The 21960-nt window shown below is 37.8% G+C and overlaps 3 protein-coding genes and 1 pseudogene across 10 annotated transcripts; 2 read left to right on the top strand and 2 right to left on the bottom strand.

Annotated features, from left to right (window-relative positions):
* The first annotated feature begins 498 nt into the window (after window positions 1-498).
* Window positions 499-6804, top strand: LOC120004975. 3 transcript variants are annotated; one of them, XM_038854378.1, is made up of 3 exons: window positions 499-735; window positions 1847-2015; window positions 2757-6804. In XM_038854378.1, the coding sequence occupies exons 1-3, from the start codon at window positions 622-624 to the stop codon at window positions 6497-6499; spliced, it is 4026 nt and encodes a 1341-aa protein (XP_038710306.1). In that variant the 5' UTR covers window positions 499-621; the 3' UTR covers window positions 6500-6804. The 3 variants fall into 3 exon arrangements, with proteins under 3 accessions (XP_038710306.1, XP_038710304.1, XP_038710305.1); XM_038854376.1 differs by having other exon boundaries at window positions 500-735; window positions 1305-2015; XM_038854377.1 differs by lacking the exon at window positions 1847-2015 and having other exon boundaries at window positions 500-735.
* Window positions 6805-7504: 700 nt separating this feature from the next.
* On the bottom strand, window positions 7505-16596 carry LOC120004977 (casein kinase 1-like protein 3). 6 transcript variants are annotated; one of them, XR_005469690.1, is made up of 16 exons: window positions 16316-16596; window positions 16178-16218; window positions 15785-15854; window positions 15510-15658; window positions 14942-15037; window positions 14764-14834; window positions 14453-14514; window positions 14255-14318; window positions 14005-14089; window positions 13794-13920; window positions 12946-13028; window positions 12686-12743; window positions 10815-10936; window positions 10441-10627; window positions 9104-9169; window positions 7505-8741 (listed from the first exon to the last, which is right to left on the bottom strand). XR_005469690.1 is itself a non-coding variant. In XM_038854380.1 (15 exons), the coding sequence occupies exons 1-14, from the start codon at window positions 16389-16391 to the stop codon at window positions 10448-10450; spliced, it is 1284 nt and encodes a 427-aa protein (XP_038710308.1). In that variant the 5' UTR covers window positions 16392-16595; the 3' UTR covers window positions 7505-8741; window positions 10441-10447. The 6 variants fall into 6 exon arrangements, 3 of the variants coding, with proteins under 3 accessions (XP_038710308.1, XP_038710310.1, XP_038710309.1); XM_038854380.1 differs by lacking the exon at window positions 9104-9169 and having other exon boundaries at window positions 16316-16595; XR_005469691.1 differs by lacking the exons at window positions 7505-8741; window positions 9104-9169; window positions 10441-10627 and adding an exon at window positions 11109-11267 and having other exon boundaries at window positions 10809-10936.
* Window positions 16390-21106, top strand: LOC120006046 (annotated as a pseudogene).
* Window positions 19263-21740, bottom strand: LOC120004978 (probable xyloglucan endotransglucosylase/hydrolase protein 26). The gene is made up of 4 exons (XM_038854384.1): window positions 21393-21740; window positions 21129-21229; window positions 20832-21025; window positions 19263-20599 (listed from the first exon to the last, which is right to left on the bottom strand). The coding sequence occupies exons 1-4, from the start codon at window positions 21559-21561 to the stop codon at window positions 20191-20193; spliced, it is 873 nt and encodes a 290-aa protein (XP_038710312.1). The 5' UTR covers window positions 21562-21740; the 3' UTR covers window positions 19263-20190.
* Window positions 21741-21960: the final 220 nt, after the last annotated feature.

The raw sequence follows: 21960 nt of genomic DNA, 5'->3' as shown, positions 1-21960 counted from the left end.
ATTTTTGTAACTTCCAATTGAACAATAATATGTTATTAAGCGCTGGTGCTGAAGTGCGGGATCCATCTCACACAATACACATTGGAGTAAGTGAGGGCTCACATATGATAGGACCTGCACGTGTATGGTGTTAGATGGATCCCGTACTTTAAATAAATTGCGGGATCCCGCACTAGAGCATTGCTCTGCTATTAAGTATCTAATTATCTAAATAACTAAATTGTTTAATTCTTTTATTCAAAAGTCGGCCCCATGTTTTTAGAATTTAGACACTTAGACAGGATATGGGCCATTCTTATGGGCTGAGGAGTGTCTTGCACATGCACTCATAATTGTATGTGGACTCAAGGGCCCATGTTGTAAGCCCATATTTAGACTGAAGTTGGGCCCTGATACAGTTATTTGATTGTTAGTAGTTTAGTACCTAGGCTAGGAGGCTGGAACTACGAAGCCCAATACGGTCCATTAACACCAGCCATGAGAAGGCGAGACCGCGAGAATATATGTTGATTGATTCTCCGTCGAAACGCAAAAGTGACGAGCACTACTTTCTCTCTCATTGATCATTTGATTGTTCTCTTGGGTTCGATCTTGATTCTTGACTGGCGACCAATAGCGAGGATGTTGGAGAAGATCGGGTTGCCGGCAAAGCCCTCTATGAGAGGCAGTAATTGGGTGGTCGACGCCTCTCACTGTCAGGGTTGTTCCTCGCAGTTCACTTTCATCAATCGCAAGGTTTCTTCTCAGCTTTTGATCCCTAATAATTATTGATTCTTTCACACTGTTCTTCAATACCCATCTCTCAAAATTATACTGTGAACCTATGTAGTTTGTGGAAATCGTAATATTGGGGATTTATTTCACTAATTCGGTGATTTATAGGCCTTGCGTTTTATGGCGGATTTTTTTTGATACATGTAGTTTAATGAAGTGTGCCTGAGTGGTCTTTAGTTTGAATTTAATTGGATTGTGTTGATCCCTTTGAACTCTCTTCCTTTTACGTTGTTTTGTTTGCCAAACCGTCAATATTTCGAATAAGAGATGGTTCGGTTGTTTTAGCTTATCAACAGCACTAAACTTTCATGACCATTGTTTTTGTAGTAACGTGATTGGATATCTTTGGCTACTTGATATTGAAGGTTCTTAATTTTTCTTCCATCAGTCTGTCTTTGGATTTGAGAACATTAATATGAGATTTTAGTGTTTTTTGATAAGGATGTCATAGTACTGAAGCAATTAGGAGGGTTTAGGTTCTTGTATATGTGTTATGAATATGTTGATCATTTATATTTCTGGGCTTTCAGCACCATTGCCGAAGGTGTGGGGGTTTGTTTTGCAACAGTTGCACCCAGCAAAGAATGGTTTTACGTGGTCAAGGTGATTCTCCAGTTCAGATTTGTGAACCATGTAAAAATTTAGAAGAGGCTGCACGATTTATGGCGGATTTTTTTTGATACATGTAGTTTAATGAAGTGTGCCTGAGTGATCTTTAGTTTGAATTTAATTGGATTGTGTTGATCCCTTTGAACTCTCTTCCTTTTACGTTGTTTTGTTTGCCAAACCGTCAATATTTCGAATAAGAGACGGTTCAGTTGTTTTAGCTTATCAACAGCACTAAACTTTCATGACCATTGTTTTTGTAGTAACGTGATTGGATAGCTTTGGCTACTTGATATTGAAGGTTCTTAATTTTTCTTCCATCAGTCTGTCTTTGGATTTGAGAACATTAATATGAGATTTTAGTGTTTTTTGATAAGTATGTCATAGTACTGAAGCAATTAGGAGGGTTTAGGTTCTTGTATTTGTGTTATGAATATGTTGATCATTTATATTTCTGGGCTTTCAGCACCATTGCCGAAGGTGTGGGGGTTTGTTTTGCAACAGTTGCACCCAGCAAAGAATGGTTTTACGTGGTCAAGGTGATTCTCCAGTTCGGATTTGTGAACCATGTAAAAATTTAGAAGAGGCTGCACGATTTGAGTTGCGACATGGGAATAAGAGTCGAGCAGGGAAAGGTTGTTTGCTCATTCTCTTCACATATTACATTTTCTATTTCACTGTTCCTCATTGCGACTGACCATCACTTATCTGAATTTCCTTCCTTCTCTTCTATTTGTTTTTCAATCAGTCTTTCTGATTTTTGATTACCTAAAACCAACATATTGCTATGCATGGTCTTCACAGGGTGTTTTAAGCTTTCTTCTGTGCAGCTATTCATTTAGGAAGCTCTGTTTTTCTCTTCTAAAGAATCTAAACCCAAAATGTGGGTGAATTGAACAATGATCCTAAAAAATATCAGGGATTGGTGAACCTAAAAAAATCAGGGATTGGTGAGTGGTTGTTCAATTGACCTTGTACAATATATGAATAAGTGTATGCTTAATGTTTGATGCAGTATTATTTAAATTATGCTCAATATATACTGCTGCATACCTCTGGGGGTAACTCGTTTACTAAAAATGGTGTTCTTTGTGTTTTGCATCTCTACTCTGAGTATTTGTATGATGTTGGCTGAAGATTATGGTATTGAAATCTTTTCTGTAACAGTTCACTTTGCCAGTAGTTTGGTGATGATTAATGGATGTGACAATAATATATAAAAACTTCTCATGTTACTGAATACCCTGGGATTGGATGGAGTTTGTTGCTATAAATGATGTCTTCAAGTATGCATATGCAATATTTTACTTTATCTATGTTCCTGTTGTTCTAGAATAAAATTTTCTTATATTACATTTTCTTTTCGTCGGCTGCAGCATTTTCTGCAGTTGGTTCAAAAATCTCTAAGAAGAGTGAAGATGAAATTTTGAGCCAAATTCTTCATGATGATGGAAAAGATTCCTCTGCATCCGGACATCAGTCCCACAATGGCTCATTTTCCAGTACTCATGGCGCATCTAGCTGGGCATCATCTTCGAACATTCAAGAAGCTTCCACTCATGATGGTGGAAGAGAGATATCTAGAAGTCACTCTGCTGATGAGCCTAACTTTTTACAAAATGAGATGGGATCTGCAAGTCCTGAGGAACTGCGTCAACAAGCTTTGGATGAGAAAAAGAAGTACAAAATTCTGAAAGGAGAAGGGAAACCTGAGGATGCTTTAAAAGCCTTTAAGAGAGGTAAGGAACTTGAGAGGCAGGCTGAGGCTATGGAGATATTGATAAGAAAAAGGCGTAGGAAAGTTACTCCTTCTGATAACATGACTGAAATCCAGGATAAAGAGGGTAGCATTAAAGGTTCTGGCAGAAACCGTAAGCCACTTCCTCAGTTGAGTAATAAGAAGGATGATTTCACAGCTGAACTCAGGGAACTGGGATGGTCTGATATGGATATCCGTGATCAAGATAAGAAACCGGGAAGTACAAGTTTGGAGGATGAAAAGTATTCACTTGCTGGGGATATCTCTCAAAGTAATAATAAGAAAAGGGGACCTCCTGGCATTGACAAGACCCAGGTCATCGAGCATAAGAAAAAGGCTCTTGCTTTGAAACGTGAAGGAAAACTTGTAGAAGCCAAGGAAGAGCTAAAGAAAGCTAAAGTTTTAGAAAAGCAGCTTGAAGAGCAGGAACTCCTTGCCGAAGCTGAAGATTCTGATGATGAGATATCTGCATTAATTCGTAGTATGGACGATGATGAAAAAAGTGAATTGTCTAATCCGCTTATACAGGAGCAACACTTTGATATTGATCATTTTATGGGAGCCACTGATGACATTGGTCTTGAGAGTAATTTTGAGGTGACAGATGAGGATACAGAGGACCCAGAAATAGCTGCTGATTTGAAATCATTAGGTTGGACAGATGATTCTGATAATTTAGAAAACGTTGCAATCCAGTCGGTTGCTGTCAACCGGGAAACACTATTAAGTGAAATTCTATCCCTGAAAAGGGAAGCGCTTAGTAAAAAACGGGCAGGTAATGTGGCAGAGGCAATGTTGCATCTAAAGAAGGCTAAGTTACTTGAAAGGGACTTGGAAAACCTTGAACCTCAGACTGACAATGTAATGGCTGGCAATTCTTCAACAATTCAGAAATCTTCAAGCACTCAAACTGCTGATAAAATGTCAATGCCACCTCTGTTGGATGATGGAAATATTAGAGGTGTAGATTTTAAATCCGCCGCAAAGAGTAGAGTGACAATTCAGAAAGAGCTCCTAAATTTGAAAAAGAAGGCTCTTACTTTGAGAAGGGAGGGACGATTTGATGAGGCAGAAGAGGAACTGAACAAGGGTAAGGTTCTTGAGCATCAGCTTGAAGAGATGGATACTGCTTCTAAAATGAAGGTTGTCCAAATGACAGTTGATCATAAGGGTCGGGGTTCAGCATATGAGCATTCTGTGATTTCACAAGATCTGCCTGTTAGTGAAGATGGGGAAGATATCACAGATCAAGACATGCATGATCCAACATACCTTTCTCTTCTGAAAAGCTTAGGTTGGAATGACGGTCCTAATGAGCCTATTGGCTCTACACTTGAAGCCTCTATGCAAAATGATAGGCTTTCTCGGAAAACCAGCAAGACTTCTTCTAGCATTGCTTCTGGGGCATCTAAAAGAACTAAAGCTGAAATCCAGAGGGAACTCTTAGGCCTGAGAAGGAAGGCTCTAGCGTTGAGACGTGAAGGAAAAGCTGATGAGGCGGAGGAAATGCTTATAATGTCAAAAGCATTAGAGGAGGAGATGGCAGAAATGAATGAACAAAAGGAAGTTGAATCATATAGGCCTGGTAGCAAAATAGAAGAACCACCTTTTGGCACTGCGATTGAGGAAATAGAAGAAGAAGATGTTACAGAAACAGATTTTAAGGACCCTGCAATGCTCACCATGCTAAAGAATTTAGGGTGGAAGGATGAAGAGTTTGAACCTCTAACTAGGAAGGGGAAGCCTTCTGAAGAAGTCGCTGGTGGTAGTTCTAGCAATTTTACTGATTCATTTATAAACCAATCTTATTCCAGTAATTCAATGGTGAAACGAAGAAGTAAAGGAGAGATCCAAAGAGAACTCTTGGCTTTGAAGAGAAAGGCTCTTGCCCATAGACGTAAAGGAGAAATTGAAGAGGCTGAGGAATGTTTGAAAATGGGAAAAGTACTGGAGGCTCAAATGAATGAACTGGTGGCCCCAAAAGGGGAGCTTCAGCTTGATTCATCTGAGGAAAATAAATCTTTAAGTTTTAAATCATTGACTATCCTTGAAAGCCGTGATAATATGAAGGATGACGAAGAAGTACACAAAGAATCAGCTAAAGGTTCAATCAACCTGAATGACAGAGGCACTCAGTCGTCAACAGAGTTGGGAATAGCAGATAGTGATGCTGTTGATCCTCTTCTAAGGAATTCTAATGATCTAATTCCTTTAGTTTCTTCAGGTGGTGAAGATATCTATCCATTAACTGGAGAATTGGGACATTTTGGAGAAATGGGCCATCCGAGAAATGTGGTAGCGGCTGAAGGCAGTGGTCTCATCCATCCACCAGTCCAGTCTGCAAATTTAATGGATTTGCTGACTGGTGATGACTGGAAAAATTCTCAAATACCAGCTACAAAACTTGAAAGTAGAGGGAATATTGTTTCCAACATTTCCTCTGTTCCTACTGAGCCTACTGTTGAAGTGGGATCCATGAGAAGTATTAATGCAGATACAGGCAGCAAAGGTGATGTTACTACTGGAAAAAGAGAAGTAATGGTTTATGAAGAAGATAAGCCGCTTGTGAATGAAGCGAAATCAGTGCAGGGGCACACTTCTCAAAACCACCAAAATGCCCTTCGGCAGACAATTTTGTCCCATAAGAAGGCGGCAGTTGCTTTAAAGAGGGAAGGAAAATTGACGGAAGCACTAGAAGAACTCAAGCAGGCAAAACTCCTGGAGAAGAGTTCCGAGCTAGATAACCCCGAGAAAAAAACTGATTTGCATGATATGCCAGCTTCTACGTCCAATGCACCTTTGGCTGGACGGACAGGGGATGGCACATTAAACTTGGCTCCAAAACCAGCAGCTGGGCGTGATCGTTTCAAATTGCAACAAGAGTCTCTCAGCCATAAACGGCAGGCTCTTAAGCTGCGAAGGGAAGGTAGGATACAGGAAGCGGAGGCCGAATTTGAGTTAGCCAAGGCTCTTGAGGCACAATTAGAGGAGTCGGCTGCTCATGAACCAAGTAAGCCTTCTGCCAGTGGAGCAGGACTTGTGGACGATGTCGTTATTGAAGATTTTCTTGATCCTCAACTGTTGTCAGCCCTAAAAGGACTTGGACTGGAAGATCCCAATACGGTACCACAAGCCCCAGCTAGGCTACAGCGTGTGAAGGATAGACCAGAGCCTGTAAAACCAAGTGTTGGCAAGAATGAAAACCATAGCCAAGAGAGAATTCAACTGGAAGAGCAGATCAAGGCAGAGAAGTTAAAAGCATTAAACTTGAAGCGCTCAGGGAAGCAATCTGAGGCTTTGGACGCATTTCGCCGTGCCAAGTTGCTTGAAAGGAAACTGAATTTGTTGGCATCAAATTAAAATGACAGATATCCTGTTTTACTACTGAACAATATTTCATTGCGCAGTGTCACTTCACTTAAAAAGCTAGAGGTTCATAGGGAATCCTCTTTACAGCAACAGGCGTTTTCACTATTTACATTATGGATTATTCAATTGAAATTTGTGAGTTGTTTACAAACAATAAATATATGTACTTTGCAGTTCTTGTTATGATGGTATTTTCTTCAGAAAGATGTATGGTCCAAAATGTACACTATCTTTAATTTATGAAACCATATTGTAACTATATTTATATTTATCTGAGTGTGACCATCTTTTCATGCCGCTCGCTTCCCATTCTCAGAGCGAATAAGAATTCGGAAAACCTGGACTCCACTTCACTTCATGGAGTAATTTGTGCCAAAATTATTTTATTTCCTTTTTAAGTAATACGCTACTCCATCCGTCATATTTTATTTGTTCATCTTTCTATTTTGAGTTGTCTCAAAATTATTGTCATTTTTCTTCATTAATTACTAATTTTGTTAATGTATTCCAAAATTAGTCTTGTTATTTAAAACACTAAACTTTAAGGGGAAAAAAAGGGACAAATTTGAAAGAACATTAGTTATTTCGTATAGTTGAATAGCATTAAATCATGTCACTTAAAAAGTTGAATTTTCAAAAGATGCCAGACAAATTGAGAAGTTGACAGACAAATTGGTACGGATGAAGTATTTCACTTGGAAGACAAAATCAATCAACTAATCAAGGCACCTCCCTCTCTGTCTGTCTCTCTGTAGGAACTTATCGCCACCTCCTCCCTCGCTCTGTGACTATTATTACACAAGGGGCAACAAGGCCCGTGGAGACGGAGATGGTGAATCAAAAATGAATAAACAATCACTACCTTAATAAACAGGCATAAATTACTACATCACTACACTCTGAAGCAGTATATTTTGGAATGAATCAAAAATCAAAAGTTTATCAAGAACAACATTATGATAACACTCAACAAATCCAAAATATCACACACAATAGTAGACGAGCACACGCAACACGAATACTACAAATTATATCTCTCATATAACCATAGCATACCACATGTTCCATCGCTCAAAGCGAAATAACCGTTGCTACCTTATCTCAACACTAGATCAGACTGCCATAATGCTTCAAGGAAAAAGAAAGAAACCAAAACAGGGGAAGAACCCAGAGGATCAATTATACATGAATGGCTCCAAATGCCAACGGGTCTATGTGCTCGCCAAGGTCCATGTCAATGAAAATTTTGAGTCCGTCTTTCCCCATACAAAAGTTTTCCAGGTTTTGCTCCATCCCTTCTGGACAGGTCTAGCTTACTCGATGGCATGAGAAACAGTTCGTCCGAAAGAAAACATAAGGGGAAAAAAACAATCCATATAAAATGATAAAATCGACCTGATACAGCATTTGATGCTGCCCTTCATCACTTGATACAGCCCGAAGGTTTGAGATCTCAAAGTAACTAAACCTCCTGAAACATTCATGTGAAAACAACCAACGGTTCAGATCTCTAATTACAAGCATCATATAGCCACATCCATAAAAGCAGTTGAACTATCCAACTTCCTTCAATTAATTTACCCTGGGTTCTATAGGAAGCAATGGCAGATGCAGTGTGAACAAAAGCAACTCAATGAAATCGATTCATATGTTTCCTAGGTCCTAAAAATCTTCCATGGACCCGGAAAATAAAACGCCTCTTTCGCAACTACTAAAACATCTGTGATTTGGTTCCCCTCTGAAACACACTGTACTAGAATCTGCACTAAGCCAAAGGAATAACTCTGGTTAACAACAACCCAATTATTGGAATGCCAAACACTTCACGCTCTCTTTTTACTGCTTTGCCAAGCAGTTGCCACCTTGAATTCAAATAATCACAGATGAATCCATGGGTGTTCTCCATTCTTAAAACTATTCTCTCAACATTTCCAGATACTCCATTTAGGATGGCGAGGCAGCTGCATATAACACAGCCATTCTACAGCATGAGAGGTGTACACATTCATACACACAACAACCATCTATCACAACTAAGAATTGACGCCACACGATAATTGCCATAAATCAACATTCTACGCCTCATTTTTCATTCAGCAGTCCAGCAGGCCAGCCATTCCTCAACCAGAAATTGTCGACATCATGAGGGATAGATTATCTAGTCTCAAATGCCAGGTGGATGTTGCCTGCCATTACTCATTCCTTCAGACAATGCCGGAACGAAGAGAGGATCCTGCAAATTACAAAGTACGAACATATTTTTTTAAAAGGAAGTATGAACAGATAATTGAGAGGGTAATTTAAAATTACTTTCATATGATGAAACTAAATATGCTGCTATCCTCTAAACCTTCATTTAGCCAATGAATGGAGCCATGAATCAACCTGATTCCATGTCAGAAGCTAGCGGCAAATCAAAGCTACCATCATAATTTTGTGAGGTAACTTTAATAAGTTGAAAAATGAAGTTACCAGAACAGGGAAAAAAATCAGAAGCATATTATATAAAAACATATCTAGACAGGATCCCTCCCCCCTCTCCCTCTCTTAATAGTTGATAGTAGTATTATAAGCAAAGAAGATAAATGTACATACCAAAATGAATAAAACCACAGCATAAATACAACATATGAAGCTTCTTACAATTAAGTAATCCAATGCCTGAAATATGAATCCATAGAATGTTTACAAGCTCACCATAACAGTAATATAAAGGAAATGTCACGAAAGCACTTCCAAACATATTATAATAATGTACACGTACAATCACAAAATAAATAGAAAACATTTAATAATAAACACAAAGGTAAACAACTCTCGTGCACAAGGCTCCTGCTATGGGCAGGGCCGGGGACAGGCAGGATCTATGCAAACTTTATCCTCACATAATATATGAGAGATTGAGAGGTGGTTTCCAGGAATATTTCACTTTAATAACTTGCAAAATTTAGCATTCGCCAGACACGTCTTAAATATGGAAACATCTGTTCTAGAAAATTTGGCAATGCATTGCCTAAAACGTAAATCCATAGAACGTCTAAAGCTTAAAATAACAGTGATATAAAGGAAATGGCATGAAAGCCTTCCAACCATGTTAGACGAGCACATATGATCACAACATAAATAGAAATTTTGTAACTTTAATAACTCGCAAAAATTTAGCATTAGCCAGATAAACGTCTTAATATGGAAACGTCAGTCCCATACAATTTGGTAATGCATTGGCTAAATAAAAATAAATAGAACATCTACAAGCTTACAATAACAGTGATATAGGAAATTTCATGATAGCACTTCCAACCATAATTTTTGGGTTCCAAAAATTCCTTTTGTGGATTCCACTTTCATTTAATATAACACTTCATAAATTTCCTTTTTTTCTTTTTTTTTTAAGCAAGTAGCACTCCATAAGAAATTACCTTTATTAGTAGGAAAAATACTTGATAGTTGGGATATATGCAAAAAAAAAAAAAAGATCGTAAACCTTCCTTGCCAAGAATAACGAAGAAATGCTTTAAATGAGAAGGGATGATTGCATTATAAAATTATTGCAAGTGCCATACAATGAAATAAATTTAGTTTGAATTGCTAAACTGATTAACAGTCCTGGAGAACACCCAGGTTCTGATCAATAAAAATTAATAGTATGTATACAACAGATTGTCATAATTAAGAACCAACCAGAAAACAAATACTGTGGGTACTTTGCATTACATGGAGCCATCACTACAAGATTTCCGTTGATCATTTATCAAAACAATGTACAGCAGCGGAACTGACTCTTGGTAAACTTATCACTAGAATCCTCATAGACAGAGCAATAGCTAAAAACATAACGCATAAAGTCAACCATGAGAGTAACAAGTAACACAAATGAGGCAACATATTGCAATGAAGAGTCCAACTTATACGTTACTGATGAAGGAATATACTTTTGTTTCACTTGGCAGAATGAACACGCTGCAATGATGAAATCCAGCTATTCGAAGGACCAACTCTGTCACCATCTCCATGAACCAGGTTTGGAGCATCAGTAGGCAACATAGGTTTGGCAACATTTATTTTTGATGGACCAGAAAGTGAAAATGAAGTGGAAGCCACGTGTGCATCATTCAGAATCTACACCAAATCAACATTTATCAGCTCTGATTTTTTAAGGTATTTTTGAGGGGAAAATATGACATTGAACATAGCGGAGATAAAGTTCTTTTAGAAGAAAAAAAATTTATAAGACATTATTCACATGGAAATAAGAGGAAGAGGCCCAGGCTGCACATGCTTATGTGGATGGAAGCACAAGACTCACATTCTTGTCAACAGCATCAGAATCATGCTTTCTTGTCGCTGATTTGAAGTGCATACGTATGCCAGAGCCAGTGGCAATGCCCGGTCTTACGCGGGCCTCAGCTGAATATGGAGCATTAGTACCTGCCATCAAGATTATAAGCATCCTTAACATTAATGGGAAGAAGTAGTGAGTCTTTAGCAACAAAAATATCTCCCATTAAAAGTTGATGCCTCCCTGACTCTACTGTACATTCCATATGAGTCAAGGTGTATCCATTTAAAGTATTTTACAAAAGCATGCGCAAGGGGAGACCTTGGCGTAGTGGTTAGGTTACTTCACCACAACTTAGATGTCACAAGTTCAACCCACAGAAACAGCGTCTTTACATTGAGGGGCTAAGGCTGCATGAATCTGCTGCAAACAGCCTCTCCACCATGTGTGGTTAAGGAATATATCTGCCATTCACAGACCCTGCGTCCATTGTAGGAGCCCTATGAATTAGGAGTTACTTCCTTTTTAAGGACTAACAGACAGAGTGGATGGGAAAGAAAAGAAAAGACTGATTGTACTAAACACAAAACTTTCACATCAATCTATTACTGACGAGAATGACAGGAAATCCTCGAGTTCAGGCGTCTATTACGGTATATCAGTTGGTGAATTGTAGTTTCACATAACCTCGATGAATATATCCAGTGCATAAGAAAATAGTTAGGCATAACAATTTACATGCTGGCAAAAGGAAACTAAGCTGTGGACTTCTATTGAGACAAATAGAAATGGGTCATTTTGACATAATTCACTTTTTCAACCTAAGTTCTTAACAATTTTATCCCATAGAGATTAAAACATTATGTTTTCCAAATTCCAACCTGTTTACAAAAGAAATTAGCACCTACTACACTTCACAAATTGCTGTTGGCAATATTAACCTGAAAAAAGATCCATATGGCTATGCTTACATCTGTTGTGATGACGTTAATATACCAGTTTCATTAGCAAAAGGAAAATAAAAAAGGGCAAAAATACTCTCCAGCACAATATCTTTTATGATTTTAAATATCAAAGACACGGTTGTGAACATAGTGAGTTGTGAACAATCCACTGGATGAACCAAAAAAAAACGGCACTAAGAATGACATTATGTCCATGCGAAATACATGTGCACAATCGAAGCATCTAAGCATTGATTGAAAAGAGGTACAAAGGAAAAAAGAAATATCTGCTCTTTAATTTAGAAATGGGCAGCTTACTGCAAGCGCCAGAATGGGGCAATTAATTTCTCTTATTTTCTTCCTCAGAAGAATCTCACCATATGGCACGAGAAGTTGAGTACAGTACTATCATGCCTTTTTTGTGTGAAGAAACTAAAAAACTTGCGAAGCACGCACCTCAATCACCCTGCCTGTGTGAATTGAATGAACTGACAAGTACAACCAGCTTAAGCTGGTTTTCCACCTACGGCCATTTGGAAGGCATATGGTATTAAGGTGCATAAAGCCTAAAGGTAGTGGTACCACCCATGTACAAACTATATTATTAAGATAATTCCATACCATCTAAGACGTAACAAATATCCAAATTATAATTTCCAAAGTTCCAAAAAGCAACTACACGTTCAGCAATTAAAATTTCATGTCAGAGAGAAACAAAAAGTAAAAAAAAATTCTTGCCCTCATAAACCTATTCCAACATGCCAAAATACAGTACACAGACCAAATCTAGAATTGTTTTGCTGTCAAAAGTATAACACAGCCAACAAGTATCTTGGAAACTCCAAAAATGCTTTCCTAGCTATATTACACTTACTCCAAATAAAACCAACAGAAATTACCCTCAATCATAACGTCTATTCATGGCAATGTGCAAGTGCATTAGCACAATCTAACCTTGATGGTTGTTCATGACTACTGGTGCTGCATGACAGCTAGTTGCCCCAGGTGCTGGCTGTATGCACAAAGAATTCAATTAAATTTAGCATCAAGACAAATGTACAACTTGTGATCAGAGAGACACGAAAATGCATGAAAAACCAGCTCCTTAGGTTAATGGTTGGAAACAATAACATAATTTCCATCAGTGAGTACAACAATATTGGGAAACCAAGAATAAAATAAAATAAAATATAGAAGTCAGCAGAGATACTAACAGATAATCGAGACTGAGTTCTACTCCTTTGAGCTTGCTGGTACTTTATGATAGTCCAATCAAAGATGTAGTCAAATTCATATCCTGCCAGGTAAAGAGCACCACAAATTGATATTCACATGACATTTTGAAAAGGAGAATCCATCCATTGTTAATCATAATTCAGTAAAAAGAAACATGCTTTTCACGAAAACCATTTTGGCTTGGACACGAGGAATACTAGTGCCTACTCTATGTATTTGTGTAAACAGCATAAATATTCCATGCATTAGAATTATATAAACATATCCATTAATACATATATCTACACAGAAGAGGAATCATTACATAGCACACATACAAAATTATCATACATGCATCACATGTAGTCCTATCACTTTGCTCCTATAGCCACTCCTAATTTTTTATCCAACTTAAGATGCCATCTCTCTTCCACATACACCCACCAACACGGTTCCCACCCTACACTATCAAAGACAAAATAATAAAATAATAAAAAAGAACAAGAAAGCCCAAGAAGCTCTTGCTAATTCCATTACTTAACTTCTAAACCCAACAATAGAGCACACAGATAGACTGACCAAAAATAAATTTAAGAGAGAGAGAGACAGGTTCTGCAGTTTTCATGACACCCTATGGTTCATAAGTCCTTAAACACGTACAGAATAGGTAGTAGTTTGATAATGTTGATCTTTATTGAATCAAGGGAAAAATCTGACTGAGAAACTACATAAGGCAATCCAATTGTTTTCGTGCTTAGATTTCTGGTTATATTACCAAATGCAATTGTAAGGTCATAGCCTTGTAAAGCAATCAAATAGGTGATTGCTAGCATTTGTCCACCAATACCTTCACGAGCAAACAAATCACGAAATAAGCGCTTTAAGAATCCATAATCAGGGCGCTGATCAAAAGTCAATGAATGGCAGTAATGGAAGTACGATGCAAACTCCACAGGATGAGACTTGCACAGCACCTGCAGAACAATTACCATGTGGGTTCTTATCATAATTTAACCCCAATAAAGCACTTTCAACACGTGTGAACAATAGATCCAAACCTCAATAGGAGTCGATAACTTTTTCTCACATATCTTGTCGTACTTTTGCTTCTTTGTGGCAGCTTTTAAACCCTGCCATGGAAGGCTTTATACACACAAAAAATAAAAATAAAATCAGTTTGAGAAAAATCATATTAGATACTACCAATTATTGTTGTTATTATTATTATCTGAAACAAACTTAAGGGGACAAAATAATCCAAAACAGTAACTCTGGTACTCATCATTATCACAGATAGAGAAATCGCACCTCCCTCTCAGAAAGTACTGGAGAACATAGCCAAGTGATTCTAAATCATCTCGTCGACTTTGCTCTGTAATAAACAAACAAAGGAAGATGGATAAGAGCTTTCTGTTATTGAGAAGAAATTTATGTGTGAGTGCGCATGAGCGAGGATGAGCATAAAAGACGAAAAAAATAGTATAAACAAAATGTTGGCTTGATTACCAATTCCAAGATGAGTATTGCAACTTGCATAACGAGCAGTCCCTGTCAGGTTTTTGTTCTCCCTGTGCCAGAAAGGTATTAGTTGCATAAGATTTAAATTGCTCAGCAAAAAGTCTCCTCCGTTTCATTTTTCCTTAAGCGACATGACATCAAACTAGTTGCACATATTTCTTTTCCAGTTTTACATTTCATTGGCTTAATTAAAAGATTAATCATGTAAACAAGCAGAAACTGAATAAGCCATTTCAGTAAACATGACATTATCACAATAAATGAAATAAAAGGAAAATAAAAGTGAAGATGAAAATAACCTATAAGGGATGTGACGATTTGTTGTGGCATCCCGGTATCTTTTTGCAAGGCCAAAATCAATTATATAGACCTGGTAAGCCAAGAAGAAAAGGAAAACAATTTCGACAGAGAAGTCCAATTAAGATAGCAAAAAGATTAGAGTCAGCAGACAATGAGAGAAAACTGCAAAATTCCCACCTGGTTTGCTTTCCGTCCAAGACCCATGAGGAAGTTATCAGGTTTTATGTCTCTATGCAAAAATCCTTTTGAATGAACATATTCTATTCTTGTAATCTGAAAGAGAAAAAGAACCAAGTGATCAAATGCTTATACAGACATACCAGTTATACACTTATACTCCCTTAAGTAACGACAATCACATACCATCATAATTGACTTGTCAAACAAAGAAAATATTATCCACAGATGATTTCCCTCCAACTAACCAACCAAATAACCAGTAACTTGAACACTAAAATTTTCTGATAAGTATCATGAACAAAATCCAAAAGACAATGGCAATATGCTCAACCAGCTTGAAGAAAATGACAGTGAAGGGTAAAAGTGATAATAAGAGAAGCAAGCATGCAGGAACCCAATATATCCAACAGATAATGAGGCCAAAAACTAAATGACTTCCGTGCAATGATCCTCAAGAAAAATAAATGCAGAAAATATAAATGATTCACAATTAATCGTATGAATAACAATTCGCATGAACTTCAGCTATAAGAAAATCAATAACAATAAGAGAATCAAACCTTACCATTTGATCAGCCAGCATAAGCACTGATTTAAGCGAAAACTTCCTCCCACAATACACAAACAGATCCTCAAGACTTGGTCCCAGCAAATCAATCACGAGCACATTGTCCTCCCCATCCACTCCAGACCATTTTATGTTAGGAATACCACCTATTAAATTCAGATGTGTACATTAGATCATTTATCCTAAAATCAATTTATTACTACCACCACAATGACTCCCACCCTCACAAAGAATGCTACAAATAAAAAATAGGGGTAAGACAGAGTACACACTTCCTCCTTGAAGAATGTTGTACAACTTGGCTTCATAGAGCAGCTGCGGGTGCTTTGTTCTGTTGTTCTCCTGTGGAGCACACAAACAGTTAAATAAGTACGATATACTCTTAGCTAAGCAGGAGTATGAGCTCGTGCTTTGTCAAGAAAACTAGAGAACAATCAGCAGCATCAATATGCACTTACTATATCATTTTATGATAAAACAAACATGAAATACAAACAACTGATACATTCACAATTACCTAAGTTCCAGTTCAAACAGTCAGAGACAGAATTCGATCATGATTGCATCAGTTCCATCCCTCACCTCCAAAATAAATTCTTACTAAAATGCGAGAAAGAAGATCAAAACAAAACAAACAAGATTGCGAGAGATCAATTGAAACTTACGATCTTAATAGCAACGATCTCAAACGTATCGATATGAGTAGCTGCCGAACAAAAAAAGCAAAATTCACGGAGAACAGTGAGCACCAGATAAAAGCAACGAAAGTGTATACACAATTGCATCTAGAGGTGAATACTGACCAAGATGAATTTCACCAAACGATCCACTCCCGATCTTGCGACCGAGCTTGTATTTGCCCCCGACGATCCGTTCCATGCTCGATCGAATCTCCGATAGTGAAAGAGCAGGGAGAAGGAAATCGTTTTCAGTTCTGAAGCCAATAAGAAGTCGGGCACGACAAACGACAGAGACAGAGGAATTGATGGTTAGAGAAGCATCAATCAATCGTCATCGCAGACTTTATCCAAATTTGTCTTGTCTTTACTTCAAGCATGTCATCTTGCTCTTGCGTACTGGTATCCCCCTAAATAAAGGGTTAAGTCAACTTTTGCCACGAAAAAATACTCGACTTCCAAATGTTCAAGTTGGTTATTTTTTATTTTTTTATGAATTTTACACAATCAAGAGTCCTACATCACACGTTAACCGTCAATTAACCGTTTGATTTTGTTTATGTCCATTTGATTTTATTGATGTGGCTTGACGACTCAATGTGAGGTAATGTTGATGATGTGGAAAAGTTTAATAAAAATTTTAAAAAAACCAACTACCATGTGTAAAAAACAAAAAAATAATTACAAAATCTTGACCACAAAACTTATAAAAACACAAATCAAAAGGCTCCAAATTTTTTTTTCCTAACCCTAGAAAGAATAAATAAGCCGTCATTATATTAGCTCTCTGTCACCCACCTCCATTGCCAGAAAACTCAGCCGTCCACATATAGTTCTCCTCGATCACCTCCTTATTCTCTTCTTATCTTCTTTCATCTTCCTGGTCAAATTTATAAATATGTAAAGTCCATGGGTTTCACTTGATTTCATCTTCCTAGTCACTGAAAAACAAAGAGAAAGTTGAGATCACACGCAGGTAAAATCCATTGCATGACTAGAGGTAAAGTGACTATAGTGTAGAGATATGTCTTTTCTGAGCTCTATGGGTTTCACTTGATTTCATCTTCAGATCTTCTTGTGTTTGGTGCGATGGGCTTTTCGCGAGGTGGTGGAGTAGATTGTTGGTTGTGGATTTCATTGCGCGGTCAAAGTGCCACATAAGATAATTGACTGTCCTGAATCCTTCTAATTTTCTCGAGTGGACAAAGTGTAACAAAAAATATATTTGAGTGATTAACTTGGAATGTTTGATCTTTGAGTGACCGAAGTGAAACTTTGAATATTTTTCAGTGGTCAAAAATTGACTTAACCCCTAAGCAAATTAACTCGATTCTTCTTATCGTTACTAACCATGTAAATATCATCTTTCTCGCAAATTATCTTGGATTGATATTACTGTCACCTTATATCTAATAATATTATTTTTTAAATCTTAGTTTTTAACTTGTGACCGCACATCTAACGGAACATTCATTTTTCTACTATGTGCTATATGCATTTGTAGTAGACAAATTTTACACGTGGGTCGAACACTCTAAGATGAACTTTCAAACAGCTTGGGCTGATGACACGTCTAATTACATGTTGTCCTTGCTGGTTAGGAGCCTAACGGCCAATAATTGGTCGTAAACACTCCGATGCTCAAGTGAATATCCAAATTAAAGAAGAACAAATAATCACAAGGTAGTGCTTAAAAATTACCTCGAACCCTTCTCTCTTTTTTATAGTCAGTGAACTGAATGTTTATTCCCCTTAATTCGCCCGATTCATTGGGATTGTCAAATTAGATCGTTGATTTGACAACTGATCATCCCAAGATATCAAGGGCCTTACGATCTAAGCATGGTCAATGCGCCTTTCTGGCTAATGAGATTATGACACGTGTCCTAAGTAAAATGACTCCTCACAACAATATATGAATATGTTGTCTCTTAATATCGCAACACTCATAACCATATAACATTGTGGGTTGTATAGCCGACATATAGAGTTTTTCCTCAACCTTAAAGAAATTATTCAGTCGCATAAAACTTTGAATACACTCATCCACTTCGTTCATCCACAAACAACATGCACCGATATATCTCACCTTTAATATTTCGTGGACTCCTCCCTTCTCTAAAATCCATCATATTACTTCTCTAAACACTCCTATCATATGTTTTTCCGACTATATAAATATTAAATGGAGGTCTTTTCTTTTCTTGTCTATATTTTCTACAAGTCCCCTTAATAAAAAAGCCACCTTCATTCCAACATAAAATGAAATGTATACTTCCACTTTTGTTGTGCTTTATTATATCATCATATTTTGAGTGCATAAAATTGGTGTGCATGCCTGTGAGAATTCTTTATTATCGTAAAAATATGTGTGTATATGTAGCTATAAAATACCCTATTAAGTATTTTAAAAATGGCAACCAAATGCAAGTGAGTCCATGGTTGAATGACAATCACATTAGATGTAAGAGAACATCCACTCATTAGGTGAGATCGTGAGTTCGAATCTTATCCTCTCCCCAAACCCTTATTAAAAAAAAAAAATGGCAATCAAATTTGAAATTTAGTTTGTGGTCCATAGAGTATGTATATCACAGTATTACTCCAAAGGAGCCATAAACGAAGTCCCTTACACCATTGGCAATGGACGGAATCAGATTACTACGATCGGAGACGTGGAAAAGATGGTGGCGGTGGGCATAGTGTGGGGCGCCACTATGCGCCGCGGCGCTCTCCTCTGGGACCAGTCCCTCAAATCTTCATCTCCTCAAAACTATCCCGCCCACAGAAACTCCACCGGCGATTCCTAGCTTCACTCAAGAACTGGCTCAGCCTTCTTTTGTTTTGGCAGTACTGGCTCCCATTCGTGCTAAATCTTTCTGCATCTGCTATTTTCTCCGGTACCTTGAGCGATAGCCCAATCTCTCTGGCTGTTCCGGGCACCAATGCGACGACTTTTGCTGCCACGGCGGTGTTCGGTATGCTCCTCGGCAAAGAGACACGGCTTCGCTTCGCCTTGTTGGATATGGCTTGTATTATAATTGGCGCTTGGCTATATATTTCGTGACAGAGAACTGAAAATCACTTGGTATTTGCTGTTTGCCTTGTCTCTTTTGAGTTCTCTTTTACTTTTTGTCTATATCCATTTATTTGATAATCGATCCAGAGCTATGTAAATTGAATTTTAGAATGGTTAGATTGTATAATTTGCTTTAAGTTTTGGTGGATCTAGCTTGTGCTTATTGGTGCCAGTTGCGAAAGATATTTGATTGCATTATTCTAGGATATAGTGTGATGTCTGGCTCTAACTTGCTGTTGATGTCTTGTTCTTTTAATGTCTGTTTATTTGGGCAACAAGTATGTGTTATGTTCTAAGAGATAGTGTCATGTCTTGCACTGGAAGACATAGCTTTCTAATGTTTTCAGCTAAGAGTGAACTTCAACTTAGTGTTGCGTCCTTCCTCTCTAGGAGAATGGAAACATCTTAAGATCACCAAACAACAAATAGTTCCTATTAGTCAATGTGAACTTCTGATTTGTGTCATAGATTTTGCCCTCATGAGAAAAGCCGAAGGACAGTAACTACTGCTTGTCACAATTGCTGCATTCTGTTTGGCTTGTGCACAATTTGATTAACATTAAATGTTTTTCCTCTTTTATATTTTCTATGTTGGACATGAAAACTTCATCTAATGTTTCTTTCCTTGATTAGATTTTGGTTTATTGAGTGTCTTCAGTGAATTGATCTTTAACAAGCCCTTGTAATACATAGCAATAGCTCGTATTAGAACGATGCATTTATTCCGGGAAACTCAAATACAAATATAAAAATGATGTGATGGAAATAAAAACAAAAAGAATAAAATCGATACAGTCAAAACCAAATGCAGTAAAAATGTAATTCCTCAGCTTCCGGTAGCTGCAATGAAGAAATGAATCTGCTAAATTATTCCTCTTCCCATGGTCCCTCCTGTTATGAGTTGGGGCTGCTGCTGCTTCTATTAGTATTGTGGTTTAAAACACTCAGGGGGCATCTGGCTGTTAAATCTTTTAGTGTCCTTGCAGTAGTCATAGATCATGTAGTTATCTCTTACCCACTTCATCTGACCCATCTTATTATAGCTCAACTGGCTGTATGTTGGGGAAGTCCACCAGTTAGCAGGGGAGCTTGAACCACATTGGCTGATACTGGCAGGTCCATTCCATTTGCATGCCCTAGCCCTAAATCTACGCAATCCTGCTCTGAAGGGGGCACTTTTCCAGTCAATCTTTTCAAGCCCACCTCTAGTTGCCCAGTTGTCAGCATTCCATAAGCTTGAGTAGACCCTCATCCCTTGCTTGTTGGGGTAAGCAATCCCCTCGTTCTCATAGTTTCGGAAAACTCGAATTGGCATACTGTCAACGTACCACCTGAAATCATAGTATTTCTCAAAGTTTAGGAAACCGGTGCTTGAGGAAAGATTGGAATGACATAACATGTTGGAACTAAGATAAAACAAGTTGGAATTTCAGGAAAAAATAATGAATTTGTTTCAGCGGAAAGCTTTGTATGTTTGAAGAGCTGTTAGTACTTTTATAATTAAGTAATTAACGTATCCTATTTGATTATTGTGAAACAGAAGGGAGATGCAGATTAACTTACACAACTTCGGTGGGGTTCCAGTGTATGGTGTAGTTATGAAAATCAGCAGTTGGGTCAAACCATGGGTAAAACTGCTGTTCCCTGCTTCCATTTCCAAGAGTGTATATGTTTGTGTGGATGATATAAGGTTGTCCTGAAACATTGCCTAAAAACTCGAAATCAATCTCATCATGCCTGCTCCCAGTAGAGGATACCTGCACAAATTTTGGTATGGTGAGCAAGTGTTCATTGTTATATTATTGATAGAGTTGATAAATAACTTCATGTTTTTGCTAGTGTCGAGATTGCTCATATTACATAGTAGGCTGTGACTGTTCCAGCAGAGTTTCCAGGAACCAACTTGATTAGCATTTCAATGCTCCCAAACAAGAATGGTATCTTGGATTGGCAAGCTGAGCCTGAGAAGCAGCAAACAAGATATGTGTTATCTTCTTGGGATTGTTATCAGGTGTTTCTTGCTTTGCTTTTCATACAAAATTGTACGATTAAGTGCGAGCATTACAGAACCATTAAAACTGGAATTGTAAAATCCATTATGTATTAAGAGGGCAGATAATGCACCTGAAGTTTGATCCAACACCAATTGGAGATCTTCACCACCTGTTATTACCGTATGTTGGTGGCCCCAGGTGATATACATACTCTTGGAGATGTTTGCATCAACTGGTGGTTGATGAACTGCCATTGCAAAGATGAAAACAGCAACCAAAAGAGGAGTTAAAGATGCCATTTCAACCTCGAAGAGCCTTCACACCTGGTTTTGAAATTGGGATGCTTATCAATGGCTTATCTTTGGGCTTTTATATAGGTTTCTCATCAGCAAGTACGCCCTGGCAAGATGAACTCTCTTTATTTTCTGGTTTTAAATTACATTGAAGACTATTTCATCAGTTAAACATTCCTATAAAACTATTTCCAGGGAAAATGTGAGAACTATGGGTTGGCATTCAAAGAGGTGTAAGTTGTGTCATGCACCTCTTGAGGTTGGAGCTCAACAGTAGTGGAGTCACATAATGTATGAGTCAGTGCCATTCCTGATTTTGGTAGGAGGATGGAGACTGGTCTTGCTTGGGACGCGTTTGGACAACGAGAATTTCGTGCACAAGGGCTTGCCAGTTGTGATCAACAT

Source organism: Tripterygium wilfordii, chromosome 9 (genome assembly GCF_013401445.1).
Source record: "Tripterygium wilfordii isolate XIE 37 chromosome 9, ASM1340144v1, whole genome shotgun sequence".
NCBI lineage: Eukaryota > Viridiplantae > Streptophyta > Magnoliopsida > Celastrales > Celastraceae > Tripterygium > Tripterygium wilfordii.
Note: the sequence above shows the minus strand (reverse complement) of the source record. Positions and strands in the feature narration are given on the sequence as shown.

Coding starts and splice junctions, on each gene's coding strand:
- LOC120004975 (XM_038854378.1), top strand. CDS start 622: ATGTTGGAGAAGATCGGGTTGCCGGCAAAGCCCTCTATGAGAGGCAGT. Junction 736..1,846: donor TCACTTTCATCAATCGCAAG/GTTTCTTCTCAG, acceptor CTGGGCTTTCAG/CACCATTGCCGAAGGTGTGG. Junction 2,016..2,756: donor TAAGAGTCGAGCAGGGAAAG/GTTGTTTGCTCA, acceptor CGTCGGCTGCAG/CATTTTCTGCAGTTGGTTCA.
- LOC120004978 (XM_038854384.1), bottom strand. CDS start 21,561: ATGGCATCTTTAACTCCTCTTTTGGTTGCTGTTTTCATCTTTGCAATG. Junction 21,230..21,392: donor GGTGTTGGATCAAACTTCAG/GTGCATTATCTG, acceptor GCTGCTTCTCAG/GCTCAGCTTGCCAATCCAAG. Junction 20,600..20,831: donor TGGAACCCCACCGAAGTTGT/GTAAGTTAATCT, acceptor CTATGATTTCAG/GTGGTACGTTGACAGTATGC.
- LOC120004977 (XM_038854380.1), bottom strand. CDS start 16,391: ATGGAACGGATCGTCGGGGGCAAATACAAGCTCGGTCGCAAGATCGGG. Junction 13,029..13,793: donor TGATTTGTTTGCTCGTGAAG/GTATTGGTGGAC, acceptor TTTACCTGGCAG/GATATGAATTTGACTACATC. Junction 12,744..12,945: donor GAACTCAGTCTCGATTATCT/GTTAGTATCTCT, acceptor TTGTGCATACAG/CCAGCACCTGGGGCAACTAG.